The sequence below is a fragment of the Cheilinus undulatus genome, linkage group 1 (assembly GCF_018320785.1).
Source record: "Cheilinus undulatus linkage group 1, ASM1832078v1, whole genome shotgun sequence".
NCBI lineage: Eukaryota > Metazoa > Chordata > Actinopteri > Labriformes > Labridae > Cheilinus > Cheilinus undulatus.
The window spans coordinates 41622952-41645273 of NC_054865.1; the positions used below are offsets into that span (position 1 = coordinate 41622952).

At 38.8% G+C, this 22322-nt stretch overlaps 1 protein-coding gene across 2 annotated transcripts; it reads left to right on the forward strand.

Annotated features, from left to right (window-relative positions):
* Positions 1-525: 525 nt before the first annotated feature.
* Positions 526-18895, forward strand: tpp2 (tripeptidyl peptidase 2). 2 transcript variants are annotated; one of them, XM_041782811.1, is made up of 29 exons: positions 526-765; positions 1656-1784; positions 2006-2101; positions 2430-2534; positions 2656-2780; positions 2885-3048; positions 3175-3329; positions 3434-3510; positions 3600-3727; positions 4309-4557; positions 4655-4770; positions 5813-5984; positions 6079-6236; positions 6319-6395; positions 6482-6588; positions 8286-8440; positions 8541-8657; positions 8754-8854; positions 8937-9033; positions 9117-9254; positions 9377-9621; positions 10289-10367; positions 13528-13566; positions 13984-14135; positions 14221-14317; positions 14430-14560; positions 14711-14960; positions 15341-15460; positions 15562-18895. In XM_041782811.1, exons 1-29 carry the CDS (start codon positions 601-603, stop codon positions 15649-15651), a joined length of 3834 nt encoding a protein of 1277 aa, XP_041638745.1. In that variant the 5' UTR covers positions 526-600; the 3' UTR covers positions 15652-18895. The 2 variants fall into 2 exon arrangements, with proteins under 2 accessions (XP_041638745.1, XP_041638753.1); XM_041782819.1 differs by lacking the exon at positions 13528-13566.
* The last annotated feature ends 3427 nt before the right edge of the window (positions 18896-22322 follow it).

Below are 22322 nucleotides of genomic sequence, written 5' to 3' on the forward strand. Positions count from 1 at the left end.
ATATCTTGACTTGGCTGCATCAGAGGCAGGCTGGAAATGAAACACTGCTCTTCTCAAGGCTTTTGAATTATTTTGCTCTTGAAGTTCAGAAACAGCAAACAGCTTACTTTATAATATTAATAGCCTCACACAATATGTAAATTTAAAAGGCTATAGTCTACAAATACACTTTACCCCAAGGCCAAACATGAAAACCACTAGTGAGCTCCTGGGAGCTGTTCATTACTTTGAAACAAAGCCTGAAATTTTATTTGAAGTAGAGTTTTCCTCGTTGTCTTTATTGCCACACAAAGTTCAGTTGATCAGACTGTAACTCATCAACCCGAACATGGTGAACTTTGGGCCTCTGGTAACCAAATTCTGGCGTCCAAGATTTTCCTGCTAAATAAACAGAACTTTTTTTAACGTGATACAAACGGTGTGATATTATGAAATACATGGGTGATTTAAACAATACGTGACGGTTTATTTAAGGCCTGTTGAATAACGGTTGTTAGGCACCCGCACTGCCCCTTTAAACCGCTCACCCCCTCGTCTCTCCCACCGTCCTACTCGCTTCCCCATTTCGCTGCTTTGTTTTCATTGTCGCTCTTTTTTATCATGGCTGCTCATTCTACTGAAGAACCGTTCCCCTTTCACGGGCTTCTCCCCAAAAAAGAAACTGGCGCCTCATCTTATCTTACTAGATTCCCAGAGTACGATGGCCGAGGGGTGCTTATCGCTATCCTGGACACCGGCGTGGATCCCGGGGCCCCCGGCATGCAGGTAAATCGCACCGGCTGTCTGCAGTTAGCTTTGCGCTAGTAGGTGAAAGCTAAGTGTTAGCAAAGCTAAAGGCCTGACTCCTTCATTTGTGTACAGTCACTTAACGGCTACAGCTAGCTCACTAGCGCTGGCAGATACACAATGTTCTTTACTGCGGCAATTGTCTCAAGCGATTTTGTGACAACCAAATCAACACAAAGCTTATGTTATGAGACCTTTTTTCCTGCTGTCTAATTACATATCGGTGCTTGATTTATTTACATCTTACTGACATACCGTTAGCTTGGCTAAAAGCAGAATTTGTCCGCTTCAGATTTCCTCCCGTTTCCCCTGTTGTTACAGTTTGCCCTGACATTTTTTTCACTAACGTTTTCCTCTACAACCTTATCAGTATCAATTAAACTAAAATATTCGCAGGCGTAGCGAAGTAAGTTGATTTTGAGCTGTTAGCTCAAGTTAACTGCCAAGTCACACTGCATTTAGATAGCTAATGGCTACACAGCTCAAACTCAAGTACGCTGATAAAGTCTGCTAATTCTCACAGACCTACGTCTGTGTAACAAGTGCTCTCGGCGTAGTGTCAGCGAAAATGGAGTCAAACAGTTTCTTCAACCGTAACCTCTTGTTTCATTTGTGCTTTATAGGGCAGACATTGAATTGGAGCCCTTCAGTGTGTGAAATAAATAGGCTATGTGTAAGAGGAGGATTGCTTTTACAAGGCACATGGAGTCTCTTTACAGGATGGTTTAAATACAGATGAGATTTAAGATTTAAATTCAGATTTGAAATAAAATGTTCTGTTTTCTAATGTTTACAATCCTTACACGTCCATGAATGAAAGTTTGCCTTTACCTGCATACCTTTCCCTCATTCATTACTTATTTCTTTAGGTCACAACTGAGGGGAAGCCAAAGATCATTGACATCATTGATACAACAGGCAGCGGGGATGTGAACATGACCACGCTGGCAGAACCTAAAGATGGGACAATCACCGGCCTCTCTGGTAGAATACTCAAGGTGTGTAGACACAACTGTGATATTAAGACATGATGAGATGATAAACATGTGCTAGATGTCATTACCTACATGTCCCATATTTCTTCTGGGATGTCTAAGGTCTTTTTTTGACAATTTTGCATGGCTATGTTCTAATCTAAACCTGTCACATCATACCTAGGATCTTCTCTTAGAGGATTTCTTCATATGTGTCTCACACATTGTCTTTTTATGCCTCTCAGATTCCTCTTACTTGGGTCAATCCATCAGGAAAGTACCGCATTGGAATTAAAAATGGCTATGAATTTTTCCCTAAGGCCCTCAAAGAAAGAATACAGGTAGGGAGACCTGACATTATTACTGTGCTGTGTGTCAGTTGGGTTTAGTTTTGCAACTCTGTGTGCGTTAAAAAAGCTGAGGACTCTGGTGGCATGTGCAGAGTTGAAGTACCTGGGACTGCTAGCCTAAATTTCTGACTTAGGTTAGATCCTTAGGTGTTGTTGTGTTGTCTATCTATTTCAGCATTACTACTTAATAAAACTTTATTCCAAGCTAGTAAAGGGTCATTTCTGTTGTCAGAATTGTGATGATAGAAAAGTATGTAAGTATGCCAGTCTTTGTTGCACTTGTAAGATATTTATGTTTTGCCCTACTTTTGTTGAATAGAAAGAGCGAAAGGAGAAGATGTGGGACCCACCACACAGAGCAGCACTTGCTGAAGTTTCACGCAAGACAGAAGAGTTTGACCTCGCTCACCCGACACCAGCGCAGGTCAGACCTTAAAAGATAGTCCTTTTTAGTTTCTAGTGAGGTAAATGTTGTTTTTTCGTTAATTCCTTACCTCCCTTTGTTTTATCTCACATAAGTCTTTTACACTTCGTTCTCTCCTCAGATGGAGAAGCTGCAGAAGGAAGAGCTGCAGAGTCAGTCAGAACTGCTGGCATCACTAGAAAAAAAGTACAGTGATCCGGGGCCTGTGTATGACTGCGTACTCTGGCATGACGGCATCACATGGAAGTAAGCCCTCTTACATATTTTCCTCTTTGTTAAATCTTTCTTCTTGACTATCCACGTAATGTGTATTTATTCCTGCCACTGTATGACATGGTTTTCTTCTGTAGGGCTGTAGTGGACACTTCAGAGTGTGGAGAGCTGTCCCAGTGCACTGTGCTGAGCTCATACAGAGAGTCTCAAGAGTATGCCACGTTAGGAAATGCTGAGATGCTGAACTACTCTGTCAATATTTATGATGACGGGAACACTCTCTGCATCGTCACCAGTGGAGGTAAGTTATCTTGTAGTTTGTTAGCCTTTATTTCATTCAATCACAGAGCTATCCAGTGTAAGGAGGGATATGTACAAGTCAATACAGTGTGTTCTCTCGTCTGACCTTCCTTGTGTGCATTTAAAGGGGCTCATGGGACACACGTTGCTAGCATTGCAGCAGGTTACTTCCCAGAGGAACCTGAACGCAACGGTGTAGCCCCTGGGGCCCAAATCCTGGCTCTTAAGATTGGAGACACACGCCTCAGCACCATGGAGACTGGCACAGGACTCATCCGTGCGGTATGTTTACTATACTATAGAGTTAAGGTTAACATAAAGCCTAAAGTTTAGCAAATCTTGTGTATCACTTTGAACTTTTTTTTTTATCTCTTTGCCACTCAAAGATGATTGAAGTTATAAACTACAAGTGTGACCTGGTTAATTATAGCTATGGGGAAGCCACTCACTGGCCCAATTCTGGGTAAGTTTCTAACAAGGGAAGTGTTTGTGTGGGTTTATTTTGTGTTGCACACACGGTCACCTATTTTGTGTTTCTATTTGTTGTTTCAGGAGGATTTGTGAGGTGATCACAGAGGCTGTGCAGAAGCACAATGTGATGTTTATTTCAAGTGCAGGAAACAACGGCCCCTGCCTTTCCACAGTTGGCTGTCCTGGGGGAACCACCAGCAGTGTTATAGGTATATAACATTTTTTATACCAGCCTGAGAAATGCTCATTTATGCTCCCTTTACATGCAAAAATAGATCCATGCATTTTACACGATAGAACCACTGGCCTAGATACATGGCGTGTCTATCATATCAGCGTTGATGTTAAAAAATGTAATCGTAGCATTTGCCGACTCACATGGACCACCACAACTTGTCGTTTGTCCTCCACCCAGCTGTTCTGTTGTAATTGTCTGTGTTTGTGCCCAGGTGAGCTAACATCACATGTATATGCTTGTGCTTTTTAACAGCTTAAACAATATTTGGCAATAATTCCACAGACAGTTTAAGTAAAGTTTCACCATTTTCAGAGTATTCTTCTTTGTTGAACTGTTGGCTACATGGCTCAACACTGCTCCCATAAATAACTGTGGTATTATAATGTTTGGTTCATATCTGCGAGCTTTGTACAGAAATAAGGATGAAATGAATGCAGAGTACAGACAGTAAACTCTATACGCATTTGTATGCATCTCAAACATAGAGCATAAATGAGCCTTTATTTTCAGTGTTGCATTGTGCCCTTAATTCCTGCTGTATTCTCTCTGTAGGAGTTGGAGCATATGTGACTCCAGACATGATGGTAGCAGAGTATTCCCTTAGGGAGAAGCTACCTCCCAACCAGTACACCTGGTCATCCAGGGGTCCCAGTACAGATGGGGCGCTGGGGGTCAGCATCAGTGCCCCTGGAGGTGCCATTGCATCTGTACCCAACTGGACTCTACGTGGGACTCAGCTGATGAATGGCACATCCATGTCATCGCCTAATGCCTGTGGAGGCATCGCACTAATCCTCTCAGGTAACACCAACTTCATAGAGTGGTAGTCTACAGGGGAGTAGGTAGTATTAAAAGAAATATAGGACTGATGCCATGGTGTTTTTTGTGTGTGATAAAGGACTGAAGCAGAATGGGATACCTCCTTCTGTTCCTGCTGTGAGGAGAGCATTGGAAAACACAGCGCTGAAGGTCGATGACATTGAGGTGTTTGCACAGGGCCACGGAATCATCCAGGTGACTTAACTATACTGACTACTAGCTGTTATGATAAGTACTTCTTCTGCTATGTAACTAAGTATTATCAGTTAAGTACTTTGCCTATACATGGTTCAGAGTTACTTTACCTAAATTTTTTCATTTATATACAATTTCTGTCCCTGCAATATTAACAATACCGTTACATCTCTCTCCTGTTCAGCGATTTTTTTTTTTTTTACATAAGAAAAATCTAAACGTGTCCTGATTTTGTCTCTTGTAAGACTTTTAAGCCAAGATCAGAAAAAAGATTTGTGATGCAACAAGTCCGTTTTAGAACGCTGCTAGCTACAGCTGTGGCTCTCTGAGCTGAGCCTTTGCAGCTTTAAACCATCTAATGTTTTTCCTACTATGTAGTTCATCCGTTTTCAAACTGTTTGTTTTTGGACCTTGCCAGCAGATAAATATAAAATGGGAAAATGGAAATCTTGTTTTGTAGCCCATTAATGCTGATATGTATTTGGTCAAAGAATATCAGAATATTTTAAAATATTGTGTTTGACAACATAATGCTGTGAATTTTGTAAAATGTTAAATCTATTTTTAAAATTTTATTTTTTTCTTTTTCCATGGAAACTTCAGCCTTACAAACACTCCTGTGTTCTCCATCAGCTGTGCATGTAAGCAGCACACGTAGCGCTTTGCTTGCTAATACTTGGAAAAATTCAAGGTTATACCAGCAAAAGTTGCCCTTGAAAAACCAATATGCTCAGCAGATAAAACAAGACAGAGCTAGCGAAGCATTTTTGTTTATATGTGCTGTGAAATTCAATGCTACACTATGACAGTGGCAAAGAATTTGTGATAATTAATATACCTAATGCCTAATATTATGCACCATCAGAATAATAGAGATACAAGGGGGGAAAATCAACTCAAGAATGCTGAGTGGCCAGTCCCAAGCACTTGGGAATTTTAACTAATCTTATCAGAAGTCTTTGCTCTGAACTGGGCTTTAGTGTAGTCTCATATTTTAACAGAAGCTGTGTTTAATTAATTTATATTTCTGTGTTCCTCTCAGGTTGACAAGGCGTTAGATTACCTCACTCAACATGCCTCCTTACCCACAAGTAATCTAGGCTTCTCAGTAACTGTAGGATCACAGAAAGGCATCTACCTCAGGGACCCAGCCCAAATTCTGGCACCCTCAGACCATGGAGTAGGAATTGAACCCATCTTCCCAGAGAACATAGGTACTATTTCTAGACTGTTACACAATCCTAATACAGCATTTTATAACAGTGGTTTATTTTTAAACCAGTTGTATTCTTGTAACATCCACCACAGGAAACTCTGAGCGAATCTCCTTGCAGCTACACTTGGCTCTCACATGTGCTGCTCCGTGGGTTCAGTGCCCCTCCCACCTGGAACTTATGAACCAGTGCCGCCACGTCAATGTTCGGATCGATCCCGTGGGACTGAGAGAGGGAGTTCACTACACAGAGGTAACGATGGTAGAACAAAAAGGATGTAAATATTAACAGTGCATCTGAGTCAGTCAGTGGTAACCCAATCATATTCTTTTAGGTGTGTGGCTATGATACATCAGCTCCAACCTGTGGTCCTCTGTTCAGAGTTCCAATCACAGTTATTATCCCTGCCAAGTAAGTGTCTACATAAAACCACATTTTATCTCCTGTAAAAGGTTTGGATGTGTGTCACAGCTCTCTCTTTCTCTTTGATCTGACAGAGTGGCAGATAGTCGTAATCAGGAGGTTTGTTACACAGACGTCCATTTCAGACCGGGTCAGATCAGACGCCACTTCATCACAGTTCCTCAGGGAGCCTCATGGGCAGGTCAGTGTGGGTCTTTATGCTTCAAAAAGGGCATAGGATTTGTTGAAAAGATGTCCTTATAGTAGGCTTTTAGCACAATCAATAGAAATTTCCATATATAAGGTTTTCTTCATTTGTTTGATATTGATTGATAAGATTATATATGTAGTTTAAGCTCAATTTATGCTATTGGAGTTACTCTACAGTATAATTTTTTATCAATCTGTAGACAGCTTTGTAAGATAGTAGGACCTCATTAAGGGAATTTTCACATTTACCACAATTATTTCATGTTTCATGTTTCACAGTTTAGATTGCCTCTACCATGCTGCTCTGCTTTCACATTAGTAATGTTGCTCGTGCACACTTGCTGTATGTATTCTAAAGGTGCATCTCAAAAGTTAGAATATCATGAAAACGTTTGTTTTTCCCATGATTTACTTCAAACATAAAACTTTCATATATTCTAGATCCATCTCATACAGAGTGAAGTATTTCAAGAGTTTTTTTGTTTTAATCTTGATTGTTATGGCCTTCAGCTTTCAAAGATTAAAAATCCAACATCTTAAAATATTAGAGTATTGTGGAAAATTCCAATTTGCAAAGATTTCCTTAGCCCTTCGCGATTCGCGACGATCACTGACACCCTTCACAAGGAGGGCAAGCCACAGAATGTCATTGCTGAAAGGGCAGTCTTTTCTCCAAGGCTGTATCAAAGCATATGCATGGAAGTTGACTGGAAGGGAAAATAGTGATAAGAAAATGTGCACAAGCAAAAGGGATGAGCTCAGCCTTCAGAGGGTTATCAAACAAAGCAGATTCAAGAACTTAGGGTAGCTTCACATGAGTGGACTGAGGCTGGAGTCAGTGGATCAAGAGCCACCACACATAGACGTGTCCAATGAAATGGGGTCTTTGTGTCTCCTGAAACACAAACAATGTCATAAGTGTCTCATCTGGGCTACGGAGAAAAAAAGACTGGACAGTTGCTCAGTGGTCCAAAGTCTTTTTTCAGATGAAACCACATTTTTCCATTTCATTTGGAAATCAAGGTCCTAGAGTCTGGAAAAAATAAGACGCCGACAATGACCCTCTTCCTTCTTCCACATCTCCTGTGTAGAAGACGTTAATAATTTTTTACAACTTTAACTACTCTGGTTACTGACAAGTCCTGTAGTTCTGTACTTGAGCATGGTTGTGATCACATCCCCCACTTAGCATAACTGAGTGAGTCCACATTAATACAGGAATACATCTACAAGCCAGGTGGAGACTTTTGGGTGTAAGGTACTGAAATCCAGGCCCAGATCCCTAATGTAAAATCTTGCACTTGCTACTTTGAAAAATATTCATAAAGTGTATTATTCATGCAAGTCCTGTTTAATATTTAAAAGGATTCATTGGAGACCATTTTCTAGCACTAAGTATTTAAAATTGTTAACTACACAGCAAGAGAGGATTATGTGGTAACATTACTTGTTTAAAACCTGATTCATATTTGCTTTAGTTTTAAAGGGAAAAACCATCAGTGAAATGAGTCAGTCATAGAGATCTAAATCCATGTAGTCAAGAGCTACTTTTTAATCTCCTGCCAACTTTTTTTTCTTTTTGTTTCCCTGTTTTGTCTTTTCACCTCTTGTTTTTTATTATTATCTACATCCTCTCCTCTTATTGTTCTCGTGTTTCTCCACCTCCCTCTCCCTGTTTCCCTCCCACAGAGATCACTCTGACCTCTCATTCAGGGGATGTGTCATCAAAGTTTGTTCTCCACGCGGTTCACCTGGTCAAACAGAAAGCATACAGAGCAAACGAGTTCTACAAGTTCTCCTCGCTGTTAGAAAGAGGCTCTTTAACTGAAGCTTTCCCTGTGCTGGTATAACACCTTACTTTAAAATACTCAACAGTATGTTTTAGTACATTGTTGTAATGGTGGGCTAATTTATTCCTTGTTTTTTTTCTGCTCTGCTCTCCAGTCAGGCAAAGTAGTAGAGTTGTGCATTGCCCGATGGTGGGCTAGTCTTGGTGAAGTCACAGTGGATTACAGCATCTTGTTCCATGGTCTCAACACGTCCCCTTCACCCCTTCACATAGTAAGAGGAGCACACATACAGGGATTATCAACACTGACAAGAAAGTGACACCTAAGAAATCCCCCGTTCCTATTTTTAACTTTCATTTCTGTGTAGCATGCGTCAGAGGGAGTAACGAGTTTTGAAGTGTCATCGCCTCTGAGATACGAGGAGGTGTCCCCCACTATCACCCTCAAGTCTTGGGTTCAGCCTCTCAGGTAACAACTTCAACAATCACACACATAATGTTGCTATACCAGATCATAGCTGTTAATCTTCTGTTCGCTTTGGTTGTTTCAGGCCTGTCAGTTCAAAGATTAAAGCCCTTGGACTGAGAGATGTTCTGCCTAATAACAGGCAACTCTATGAGATTGTACTCACCTACAGCTTTCACCAGGTACTATCAGCTTTATGTGAGTTCAGAATGCTCTTTAATTTTCCTCTTTATTTGTTTTTAATCTTCTTTTGAACCTTCCACAGCCTAAAAGTGGGGAGGTTACCCCAAGCTGTCCCATGCTCTGTGAGCTCCTGTACGAGTCTGAGTTTGACAGTCAGCTCTGGATGCTGTTTGATCAGAACAAGAGGTTACTTGGTTCAGGAGACGCCTACCCACACCAGGTACACATTAAGAGTTTTCCCCTAACATATTCCAGATCAAACAGATGTTCACTCATATTTGTAGTTTTTGAATATTTCAGGAGTTTCATCCTCTCTTCCTTTCTTTTGTTTTACACCTTCAGTATTCTCTGAAGCTGGAAAAGGGTGACTTCACTGTGCGCCTGCAGGTCCGACATGAGCAGTCCAGTGAATTGGAGCGCCTTAAGGACCTTCCCTTTGTGATTTCACACCGTCTGTCCACCACACTCAGCCTGGATGTCTACGAGACACACCGTGCTGCTCTCATGGCCAAGAAAAAGGCAAATTCTGTCACCTTGTGCCCAGGCGCCTCACAGCCTTTTTATGTCACATCTTTGCCAGATGACAAGTGAGTGGATTTATTTAAGGGGCATTTCTCTTGTATTTAACCATCAAACAGAGCAGCTTATCATGAGATAATAACCTTCCTCTGGACATGTAACTAACTGTTTTTAAGGCATAGAGAAAGTCCAACAAATATTTACTTAAAAAAATCTGAAATCAGAAAAATTGAGAGGCATCTGGCAGCAGACCTCTACAATGGGATGGCCTCAGCAGTGGGCGAGGAAGTGATGTAGTGATGTACTAACTCTTGCTGGGGTTTTCCATAGTTTGTGGTGTAATTTTGATTCTAAATTTTGCTTTAGTGAAAATAGCTGCTTTCTGTTACCTCTGGCAGCGAGTGGAAAATATGTTGGTACATCTCTCTGTTTCAGCTTGGGTAATGTACGTCACCCCCCACCCCCACCCCCACCCGACCATAGAGGTCTGCAGCAAGATCCTCTTGGGAAAGTTATCCTTTGAATTTCCTTAATAGATTATTTGACTGTCAAAACAGCGATGGAGGATTTAAGAATGAAGTGATCATATTTAAGTTTGAAATGGTCATTTACCAAATTCTTGCAACTCTGTTCGGTATTGTGCACAGAGATTTGATCTAACTTTATTTAATCCTATTGTCTTTGTTTGTTTTTTTTTTTTTTTTCCGTTCTCCCTTTTTTTTCTTCCTCTTTCAGGATCCCAAAAGGGACAAGCCCAGGCTGTTACCTTTCAGGGTCACTGGTTGTCCCCAAGAGCGAGTATGGCAAGAAAGCAGTAAGTGGCCTTACTTATTGAATTCCTCTTCTCTTTACAGCAATGACCAGTCCTTTTCCTCAGAATCTTCATAAGTTGTGATTCATCAGTGGTTGTGTTGAATCTAACCTTATTATTCTGACCTCATTTACGGCCAGAATCAGAAAGGCAGTCATTCAATATGTGATACATACTTATGGTCCTGAATTACAGGGTTGAAAACCAGTGCTGCAATGATTGTGGCTTTTCTTTATTTCTGTCTATTTTATCTCTCATTTCCTTTAAGCCCAGTTCAGCATAAAGATTCATGGCAAGACAAGTTAAAACCTGCAACTGCTTGCAACAGGCCGCTCTCCCACTTTCTGAAAGTCTACCAATTCACACCACTGCTACTGAGGATTTGCAGTGATTTATTTCTAGAGTTAAATCTGTCCCTAGAAGAAGGACAGTGCTGCCCATTGTTTCGTCTTTATCATCTTGATAATGCGTAATATAGGGCTGCATGTGTCCTGCACGAGGATGACGATTTCATGTTGTCACCATCATAGGGGAACAACAAAACTTAAGACCTTTGAGTGCAAAAAGGCTTTGCTAGCTACTTCCTATCTTGCTATAAAATATATCTGCTGTAAAAAAAATCCAGAGACAAATAAGACTACTACAGCCTTGAATTTCTCATGTGTAAGCTTGTTTAAATAAGATGTGTACAGCTGATGGGGGGATAAGAGTGTTAAGAGTCAGTCAGTAGTTTCAACTGGAAAAGTGTATTTTAAAAAAAGATGGATGTTGTCTGTCCCAAAATTCAGAGTATTGAACACATATTTTAGCATTGAGATTTCCATTTTGCATTTCATCTTTATCTGCTTGTAACCTCCTTAAACCTTATATTGGCAATGTGACAAACTGAATCAAAGGCACCATCATCAGCCAGTCTGATTAGAGCCATGTCGTTTTAAATGGACTCATTGCATCCAAAGTCTTTGGTCTGAACTGGGCTTCAGAGATGAACAAATCTGATTTCCTGCTTTTGATATTGGTTGCTGTACTTTTTGATGCTACACTCAGTGTTTTTATTTTCAACTTTATACTTCTGTCCATTTTTCTGCTTTTTGTACATAACAGCACTTTTATTTCATAGTATTCAGTTAAAAAAATGAACATTTCAGTATAAAAGCAACAACAGAAAAATTCCCTGCAAATGCGTTGCTTTCAGATGCATTAAAGACCCTGAAAAGTGAAATCCAAAATGTGTGTCTTAACACACTAGAAATGTTGGAATACAATTGCAGTTAACATGTGAAAACACAAGGATCTACATATGACTGAATTTTGGATTTAGACCATTAGAAAGTTTTTCACCTCTTTCCTGATTGGATTTAATTTGGGCGGTGGAAATATGTAAGCTGGTGATGTCATTGGTCCACAGTGAGGGAATGACCCCGCCCCTCTAACTCTACAATATAAAATCACACAGCAGTTCATCTCAGTACAGTTTGTTGATGGCATTTAACTGACTGATAATTTTCTCTAAAGGCAGTGACATCGACTGTTTTTGTTCATTGTGAGGTAAATTTGCCTAATCTATCAGCTACAGTGGCTTATGGATCATTTAAAGTATCATAACAGAGATTTGAGCCATAAAACTGACTTTGTCTCTTCCCTGTCACAAAGCCAGGCATCATAAGGTCAAGGGACAGGCTAATGGCATGAGTGCTTTTCTCCATTCAGATTGTAGCATTTTTTGTATTTTAGAGGATCGTAATTCTCCTGAGTGAGCGTGGCTTCAGCCCATTCAACAGACAGGCTCACACCATCCTAGAGCAGATATTACAGCCTCTTTTCTCATATTTCAGGATTTTGAAGTTCAGTTTTTTAAGCCTAGAGATGTTTTGTTCGACTGAAATCTGACCTGAGGGTTCATAACACAGTGGCCTGTCATGCAACAAACCTAAATACAGATTTATTTTAACTTTACAGGGTCTTTAACATTAGTTGGAAAGTGTTTGTGGCTTCACTAAGTATAGTTAATGAGCTAAAGTGACATTGCTCAATATTTAATGTAGTGTCGCCAGTTAATCCAACACGAGTTAAATTGTGACACTGGGTGTATAATAAATGATGAATGGGCTAAATTAATTAAAACTGGCTGTGTTTTTACTTCTAAAATAATAGCATGTTTTCAAGTTTCATGGTCATTTACTTGGTGATTAACTTTGTTTTTTCATTTTTATGACTTTGGGTTATTGTAGTTCATCTCTAGTGAGACACCCTGAGTACCTCTTAGCCCACCAGTAGGACCCAGCCTACACTTTGGCAAGCACTGTTGTAGAGAAAGTAACACTAACAACGTATTCAGAGGTTTTATATCAGGCCCTTTCATGTCAGTTGTTGTCTTTGGAGAAAAACAGATTAGAAAAAGTAAATAAAATGTTCATTCAAGGCTTCATAGCAAAAATTGTCAGCTTTGCAACTCTATTTGTATTCCAGTCATGCAGTTTGCACAGCTTAGATACTTAACTTCATTTTATGGAGCCCAAAAGGACATTCAGGTCAAGCAAAAGAAAAGAATAGAAAATTATTTGAATGAAAGGGCATAAAACTGTCACTCCTGCATCCACTGCTGTTGTCTCAGTTATTTTTCCTACACAGTGAAAAATGTTTAATTTCTGGTTCTTATTCTCACTGTCTTCTTTGGCTGCAGGTGCCTGTCATTCACACACCTCTGAACACTTTTGTTTGACAGCTTTTTTTCCTCTTTTTGATGAAGTTGCCTGACTCGGCTGCTTTGATGAAAAAGTCTTTGTCATATTATTTCACATTGCATCACTGTGTTTTGTTTGAGTCTCATACAAGCAAGATTTTTACTATATTGAAGTCAAACATTCACTGTGAAGCCTTTTGTGACATTTTACTGTGTTTCTCTGCAGTGAGAGGCAGTGCTCACCTTGTGGTAGATCAGATGCAGGAAAAACAAGTAAATTGGATTTGTTGGATATAAACATAGGACAAAGATCTATGCTTGTAAACAACAATTACCCCTGAGTACCCACAACTGAACCTTTATTTAAGTATGACAGACAGGTGGATTACACTTTAAGTCTCTTAGAAAGGATGAAAACAACTATCCTTTTTGGTGTGTTTGTGTTGTCTCTTCCTTACTTTGTGTTATTCTGACCACCAGGGGCAGGCCTCTGCAAAACGACAAGGAAAATTTAAAAAGGTACTGGATGAGCTAGAAACACTGTACAACAGAGCGTCCACTGCTCTCCTACCATCAGGAAAATGACTTCCTTCTTACCTAAAGATGGGGAACTGTAATCTTTATCAGTGATGTCAAAGCATGTCAATATCCTGTTTGAAAATGCAGCAGTTCATTATTCATTTTATTTTGATTTAGCATAGTCAAAGTGTTCTGGTGGTCAGTTAGATTACTAATATCTATAAAGATCAATGAACACTACTTTAAAGTAGCATATATGGGTAGTGAAAAGTTTGTTTTTGGATTCATAGAACATGACATTGGTGCAGAGATGACTAGAATGTAAGGTGCTGATTTAAAGTAGTAAAAGCTCAGATTTCTTTCAGGCTGTCAGTAACTTGATATTAAATAAGCCCCTTTTTGTGTGTGTTCGTACAGGATATTGTGCCAGTGGTCTACCATTTAATTTCTGCTCCAAACAAAACAAAGAATGGAGGTAAGGAGAAGGACAAGGAGGGAGACAAAGAGAAAGATGTGAAAGACGAGTTTGCAGAAGCATTGAGAGACTTGAAGATACAGTGGATGACAAAGTGAGCATCTTTTTTTCTCAGTGACACATTGCTCCCTGCCTTATTCTTTTTCAACCATCTCAAATTATTTTTCTTTGCTGTCCAGGTTGGACTCCAGCTCCATTTATGAAGAACTTAGGGAAAACTATCCAGATTACCTTCCTCTGCATGTGCAACGACTGCACCAGCTGGACTCTGAAAAGGTAAAGATACTCTTTACGCCAGGCAAAATGAATGTCAAGCAACATTCATTATTAAGCTGGGGTCAAATGGTGCATGATCTCTCTTCACAATGATTCCTCTCTTTGTCTTCAGGAGCGAGTCAAACGTCTCAGAGAGGTGGTGTCAGCGGCAGACATGGTCATCTCCCAAATTGACCAGACAGCCTTAGCTGTTTACCTCACCATGAAGACAGACCCTCGGCCTGATGCTGCTTCTATCAAGACGTAAGTCACAATAATTAGCAGTAATGATGGTAGTACATGGTTAGAATGATTCATCAAGGAGAACTCATTGACATTCAACAATTCAGGAGACATTTGAACACAGATCCTGCTAAGCCCTCAGTCTGACTTGTTTTAATGTCTTTGTTTCAGAGACATGGAGAAACAGAAGTCGTCTCTTCAGGATGCTCTGTGCAGGAAAGGTTGCGCTCTAGCTGACCAACTCCTTCTGACTCCTGCACCACAAGATGGGGCCGCTGCTGTGGCCACAGGACAGACAGCAGCAGAGGAGGTCGTGGAACAGGTGGCCAGCAGTTCTGACGACTCACTACAAAATGTGGCTAAAGCCCTGATGGACACGTTTTGGGAGGTGCAGAAGTGGGCAGAGCTGACTGACTCCAAGGTGAGCAAATGTTTTCAGTATCAAAGGAGAGGCTGTTGTTTTATTTGTCCAAAGGGCAACAATTAAGTTAGTCAGTCATTTTAAGTTATTTGATGTGAAAGTATGACAACCAACGTGTGTTTGTACATCATACAGCAAATCTCTTCTTTATCTTTATTTCCAACATGAAGAAAAATCATTGACCACTTTGGCTTCAAGGGGGGTTCAGGATTCTAAGCTTATTATGATAAAATATAAGCCAGACTTATCATTCAATAACGATGAATGTCATTGTTGCCTTTTACTTTTTCAAACAAATGTAGCTATCAGTTTCTTTTAGCTCCACAACAAATTTGTAGTTAATATCTTGCTTGCTCTGTGTCTTTTCTGTTACTGCTCAGGTGTTGATGTTTTCATACAAACACGCTCTTGTGAACAAGATGTACGGCCGAGCCTTAAAATACGCCTCTAAGATGGTGGAGGAGAAGCCAAGTAAAGAGAACATGAGGAACTGCATCCAGGTATGAGAACAGTGACATCATATACAGTATCCGCTTAAAACCATCTGCTATATTTCTGCTTTCATTTGAGTGAAATCCTGTATTTTTTTTTTTTTTTCTAGCTCATGCGTCACCTCAGATGGACACACTGCGCCACCTTTAGTGAGAACTGGCTTCCAGTCATGTACCCTGCAGACTACACACCCTTCTAGGCACACACACACTCTCACACACATTTGATTGCATGAGCAGCGTGGCAATACATGGTCCATTACATGGTAACTTCAATATCATGTCCCTCAGGGTCACATGGTCTATGCATCTGGATTTTCACATTTAGATGCACCAAAATGAAGGACAATGCTGTGTGAGAATGGGTCGATACATCGACTCCTTACAGCTTGAGGAGTCATGTTTATCACGTCCTTAAGTGTCTCAATGAAATTAAGATTTAGCGCTCTAAACTCCTGCCAAGGCTTTATGATTTCTTTTGTTTCTTAGCTGGGTGTTTTCCTTTGTTTTGGTGTCATCTACACATTTTGGAAGCTTTTTTCATGCAGCCATCCTCAGCTGTCTGAACTCTATATCGTTAGAACAACCTCATTGTCTTGTGTAAATACTGTAAAAGGGCCAGTGTGGACTCCAGGGATACATCCTGAAAAACTAAAAGAACTGAGAGCCGATCTGCTAACTTACAAAATCCTCAGCTCATAAATGGCCATTTGATTCTGAAGATGAGAAGACTTGCTGCTGCACAAATTTTGTCTGCTTGACTCCCGACTTAACAGGGAGTCTTGGATGGACCTTTATATCTTTTTCTTCTTTGTATTGATTGTTCCACCCAAGCATAGTTAGTTAAGATTTAGTCTTGTTTTGTCTTTTGAGGCTCTGACTCATGTACACAAATCAGTGTTGAGGTGCCTTTCTGCATGTACCTTACCTTACCTGATGGGATGAAACACAATGAGGGTTTTAGCCACAGAAGACTGCAGAATCAGAAGCATCAATCAACCGCTTGCATTCATTTCTCCCATCAGATTTTCTAGTCAGATGTGTTTCTCTAGCTCATAACTGCAGTATGTGTCTTCTGCGTGCAGGCCATCAGTGATTTAGCAGGTATATAGAAGTAAACACTTTATTTGCCTCTACTTACCTGCAGAGGTGTTGGCCACCCACTTCTTACTGCTGTTGTCCAAGCAGCACATTTGTTATCCATCCAGCGGACCTCACAAATAAAACAGATGCAGTTGTGGGCAGCGTTAGGAGATTCAGTCCAGATTTCATTGTAAAATGTTCACACGGTGTTAGATGTTTCTCTGCAGCATTTAAAATGTTGCAGTTGTACACAATGTCATAGAATATTGTACATACACACGTAACATAAAAATATTAAGATGCAATAGGTATATAATACAAATATTATTCTAAGTGATGTATTTTGCATATATGCATGTCTTCTTCCAGCGTGTATGGAAAAAAATCTTGTTTTATTTCCAAGCAGATTTTAGTTTGTTTCAATTTGAAAGATTTTTAATCCTAAACACAATTCTGATGATACCCACTGTTTTCATGAGTGTGTGTTTTATGAATGACTTTAAGTGTACTTGTGAGCATATTTTTGTGTACATGGGCTTTTTTCTCCCAACAGAACTGAAATGGAAGCCATTTAGAGGATGGAAGCATGACTTTGTTTTGTTTTTCTGTAAAGGACTGTGCCAGTTTTTAATGTTTCTTTGGATTAACCACATATCACTGCTACTTTAAAACACAGCTAGCCATATCATGTTTTTACCAGTCAACCACTGGTTTGCTTTTCCATGGAATACAAAATGTTTAAATCCCTAGTGAGCATTGAGTCTGCAGTTGCAATCCTCTTATAAATACAAGAGATGAGAATCTCCATTAAAAACACATTTATTTAAATTTTTTAGGCATCTGGGTGACATCTGAGCAATCAGGATGAAGCAATATTTTTTATAATTACATGATTATTTGAGTTAATATGCTTATATTGCATCTGCTGACCTCACCTGCTCAAATGACAGTCACTGTGTCTGTACAGGACATCATATTGTATTTGAAATAATACATTTTCGTAGAATTGCCACATTGAGTTAAGTCATTTCAGATCCGATCAACATCTTTATGCTTTATCCGTGAAATTATTAAGACTTACTAAAAAGAATGCAGACTTTATGTTCACTGTGATGACACACGATTTATATGGTACTCCTCATATTAAGAATTTGGCTACTGTAACACTGTTAAACTGAAAAATTTGTATTTTTTTTATACAAACGGATCATTATCAGTGCTGCAGAATCTGAAATACTGCTTTTATATTACAAATCATGTTCAAATACATTAAAGTCAATGCAACTTGTCCTTTGCTAGTAGGGGCTTGGGATCCCTAAGCTATCAGCCTCAAGTAAAGATGCATAACAGAGGTCTTGCCACCACCTCCATTTTAAACTCAGTTTCAGCTTTGACTGATGCTAACTAAAGTACATTGCTTGAGACAATGGCTTCATATTGCAGCAGTACTCTGTAAGATAACCTACATTTCTTGACTTGTAAAAATTAGTTGAATACTCCTTTAAGCAGTCATGCTTTAAGCAGAAGTTAACTGTTCTACAGAAACCCTGCAAAATGACAAAACCCCACAACATACATTTGTGCACGATCAGCAGGGCTTTTAGATGTTATTGATTTGTTATAAAGATAGTTTGACAAAAAAATTGTACAATCTTTTGAAATTCCACCTCGGTGCAAAAAGGACAATAGTAAAACTGATCTTTTTGTTTTAATTTTAACCTTTCTGACATATAAATTCATTAAACAATGTCATTTTTGCCCTGTTTTCTAGTATCCGTTTAACCAAAGAAAGATTTTCTCATGTCATTGCTGTTAAATTCAGTCATCTCATACGGTAAAGGTGCATGCTGAAGAATGTAAAACCCCTCCAGTTACCAGATTCTATTTTCTTTAGTGTCAGAATTCAATCTTTTCATCTCAACTCTCTGGTCTTTTGTTACCTCCTGCTGCTTCGTCCATGTCTCCTCTTTTTTTTCTGTTTCCAACAGATGTTTATACAGATGTTAGGTTCAGGGCTCAGCTGTCTACAGTATGCGTTGCCAATGACAGACTCCAAAAATGGCCTTAACTTTCACCACAGGACTGTACCGTCCATTTCTGGCACCTCTGTTACTCTCACTCTGCCAGTGTCAGGAAACACTTCAGAAATGTTTCTTCTGGATGTTGAGTGTTTATATTTATAGTCATAAAATCTAGTAAATGCCAATATTTTACAGAATGTTATGAGATAAGGTTGTATGCTCTTAGTATTATTTTATATCCATTCTTCCTGGATGGTGTGGGAAATACCCGAGCTATGTCTCACTATTTTGTGGTCACATTTAAAAAAAGGAAAACATCACTGAATAAAAATGATTTGGAAGAAAAGAAACGTCCTCTGTCATTCTTTTCAGCAATATAGAGTAGCTGATGTATCATCCTACCGACCTGCTCATGACTAGTTTGCAGATTTCATCTACCTTGCATGAAAAAGTGTTTTAATGTCAAACTTTGACAAAATTAACACTATTAAACAGTCTAGATATTTTCAATTTTAGTCTTAGTCCTGAAGTTGTTAGTTTTAGCCACGTTTTAGTCCATTCTACACTTAATAGTTTTAGTCAACAAAATCTCAAGAACATTTCAGTCTGTAGAAAGTAATAATTTTGTAATCTTTACTAAGTCAAAACATTTATTCTCTTTGCCTAATTCATACCTCTGTGATCTATGCATGCTTGATGAAAATGAAAATTACTTTTAATTACAATTTTTGTCATCAAAAATCTATTTTTAGCTAGTCTTAGAGTAGTATTTCTCATGGTAAAGGGTTGCTGTCTTACAGATTTTGTTGTGAATTAATTTGTCACAAATGAGAGTAAATTTAGAGGGATAGCCCCATCTGTGAAGCTCTTATGTTATATAACTGGGGCAGTTACCCACTTATTAAAGAAACTACTGAATACATTCATATATTAAAAGCATGATTTTGCACTGTCCTTACTGTTAGCATATCCATTTGACATACAGTACTGTGCAGATTCTTTTGGCATGTTTTGGCCCAAAATTGAGGCCGAAGTATGATTACATGTCACCTCGCTTGAGGTCACCATCTAGGCGGAAGGTAGGGTTAGCCATGAGCCTCTGGCCATCTCACAGAACTTTGTAAACTTTTTACATCCAAAATCAGACTCAAGTTTATAAAAATTAAATATGCATATTATAATCAGGGAAATGAATAAGTATATATCATTTTATTTGTGTAATAGTCAATAAACTTACTATTTCTCCTAGCTATTATTTTGAATTTGGCTAGCAGAGGTCTTGAGCTAGCAAACATCCGGCTAACCTACTGTAGCATACATTTTAGTTTTCTGCTGGTGGTAAAATTAATATTTAGGAGAACAGTGTCGTTTCCCCCCTCCAGGACCGTGTTCCAAACACACTAATAAAATGTACTAGCTCAATTAAATTTTATTTAATTCAAATTTTAATCTAGTAAATGTTGAATATTAGCAGTCATTATACATTTTTCATTTTACAGCTTTAATATGATGCAAACAACAGCTGAAGTGGGTTTTGTTTGTTGAAAAGGTAAGACCATTTTTAACCACAAGATGGCAGTAAACCTTTGAATGTTTAAAACTGGTGTCCCTAACTACAGGTGGACGCAATGAAAATAACTTAATATGAAGTGCTTTTAAAACTATGTCAAAATGTGTAATGAAATAGCTTACATAAATCATGCTGTTTAGAAAAATTCTCCAACCCTGTTCCTTTTCCCTCTATCTCTTTTAAAGCCACATCTTTACCACATCCATTATCACATCTACTACTCAGGCTTTGACAGTTACAAAAAGTGTGATTAAAATCTTTTCCTTAGAGTGATAATAAATTTAAAAAGTAAACTGCTGCATCAGACTCATTGTGACAATTTGTTATGTGAAACATCCAGTTAAGACAGTTGACATGAAAGCTGATAAATTTTTACATTCAGAAGCTATAACAAGCTGTCTGAGCAAATGGTTCAAAATGTTTGACATCTCTCTCCACGTAATGTTCAAACTTGTCTTTATAATTGGAATTTGAGAGGATTTGAAAACCTCGGCTATCTCAAGAACAGCATGTGGTCAGATAAGTCCCAGCTTTCAAAACTGTCTCCCCCCGTGTGCTGGAGTTATGGCTTTGACCTTTTCGTCTTGACACTGTTCTGAAAAGCTAAAAGAAACCCACTATTTCAAGAAACAATATTCCTTGATAATGATGCCCTAATTTTTTTTACAGACCTGTCATCACAGAAAACTGCTTGTCTTAGCATTCTACATGTATTTATGCTGGATAACATACAAAATCAGCCTGGACCTTTATAATTGTTTCTCGCAGGCATACATGCTGTATCAAATACCTTTATTAAAGAAGAAAGAGGAAAAAGTCCAGCAGAAACTTAGCATGGTTATGTAAAATGTATGCATTTAACTGTAAGAAAAATATACACGTCTGCTATGAATTCATGTAGAAGAATTTAAACCAAATACAAACTTGTAAGGGACATTACAACAACAGCAACAAGTACTGGTGTAGTATTGGTTATGTTGTATCAACTATGGTGCTTTTCTTATACAACCACAATTCCAAAAATGATTTTCAAATCTCATAAATCAATATCTTATTCAAAATAGAACATAAAGAACATATCAGATGTTGAAACTGGGATATTTTACAGTTTCATGAAAAAAATATAAGTCCAGTTTGAAGTTGATGGCAGCAACACATCTCAAAAAAGAAGGGACAGGAATTTTTTGTTTTATGATTTGCCAAATGTTATCTGTTGGTGAGAGGTCTGGACAGCAGGCAAGCAATATACAAGGGCTTTACTGAAAGAGACATTGTCTGGATGGAAGCAAATGTTGCTCTAAAACCTCTGTATACTTTTCAGTATTGATAGTGCCTTTCCAGATATGCAAGCAGTCAATATAACCCATACCATCAGAAATGCAGGCTTTTTAACTGTGCACTGATAACAAGCTGGATGGTCTCTCTCCTCTTTAGTCCATGGGAATCAGTGTCCTTGGTTTCCAAAACAAATGACTTGCATCCAAAACTTGAATTTGGGAACCATGCAGTCTGAGCCCATGCAGTGATTTCCAGTGCAAGACCAGGCCTGTTCGTAATGCAGTTCTGCCTGAGGGCCCTGAGCTCATGAGCACCTATTGTTGACCTTTGGCCTTGTCCTTTGTGCACAGAGATTTTACCAGATTCTCTGAATCTTTTGAAGACATTATGCACTGTAGATGGTGGAATATTCAAAGTCTCCACAATTTTATACTGAGGAACATTTTTCAGAAAATTGTCTACAATTTTAGATATACTTTTATCACAGATTGGTGAACCTCTGCCTATCTTTACTTTTGAGAGACTTTGCCTCTCTAAAATGCTTCTTTTATACCTGGACATGTTATTGACCCAATGCCACCTGACCAGATTAGTTGCAAAATGTTTCTCCAGTTGTTACTTTCCTAGTACTGGTTAGTCTTCCAGCCTTTTGATTGCACTGTCCCTACTTTTTGAGACCTTTTGCTCCAATAAATTTAAAATGAGCTACTGAAACTGTAAAATCCCCCAGTTTCAATATCTGGTATGTTGTTGAATAACATACGGGTTTATGAGATTTAAAAATCAATGCGTTCTGTTTCCATTCGCATTCTACACAGTGGCCCAACTTTTTTGGAATTGGGGTTGTAAATTTAACCATTAAACTGCTGTTATTCTTAAAAGGCATTTCTCTTTCTGTATAAATACGTAATATCGAGTA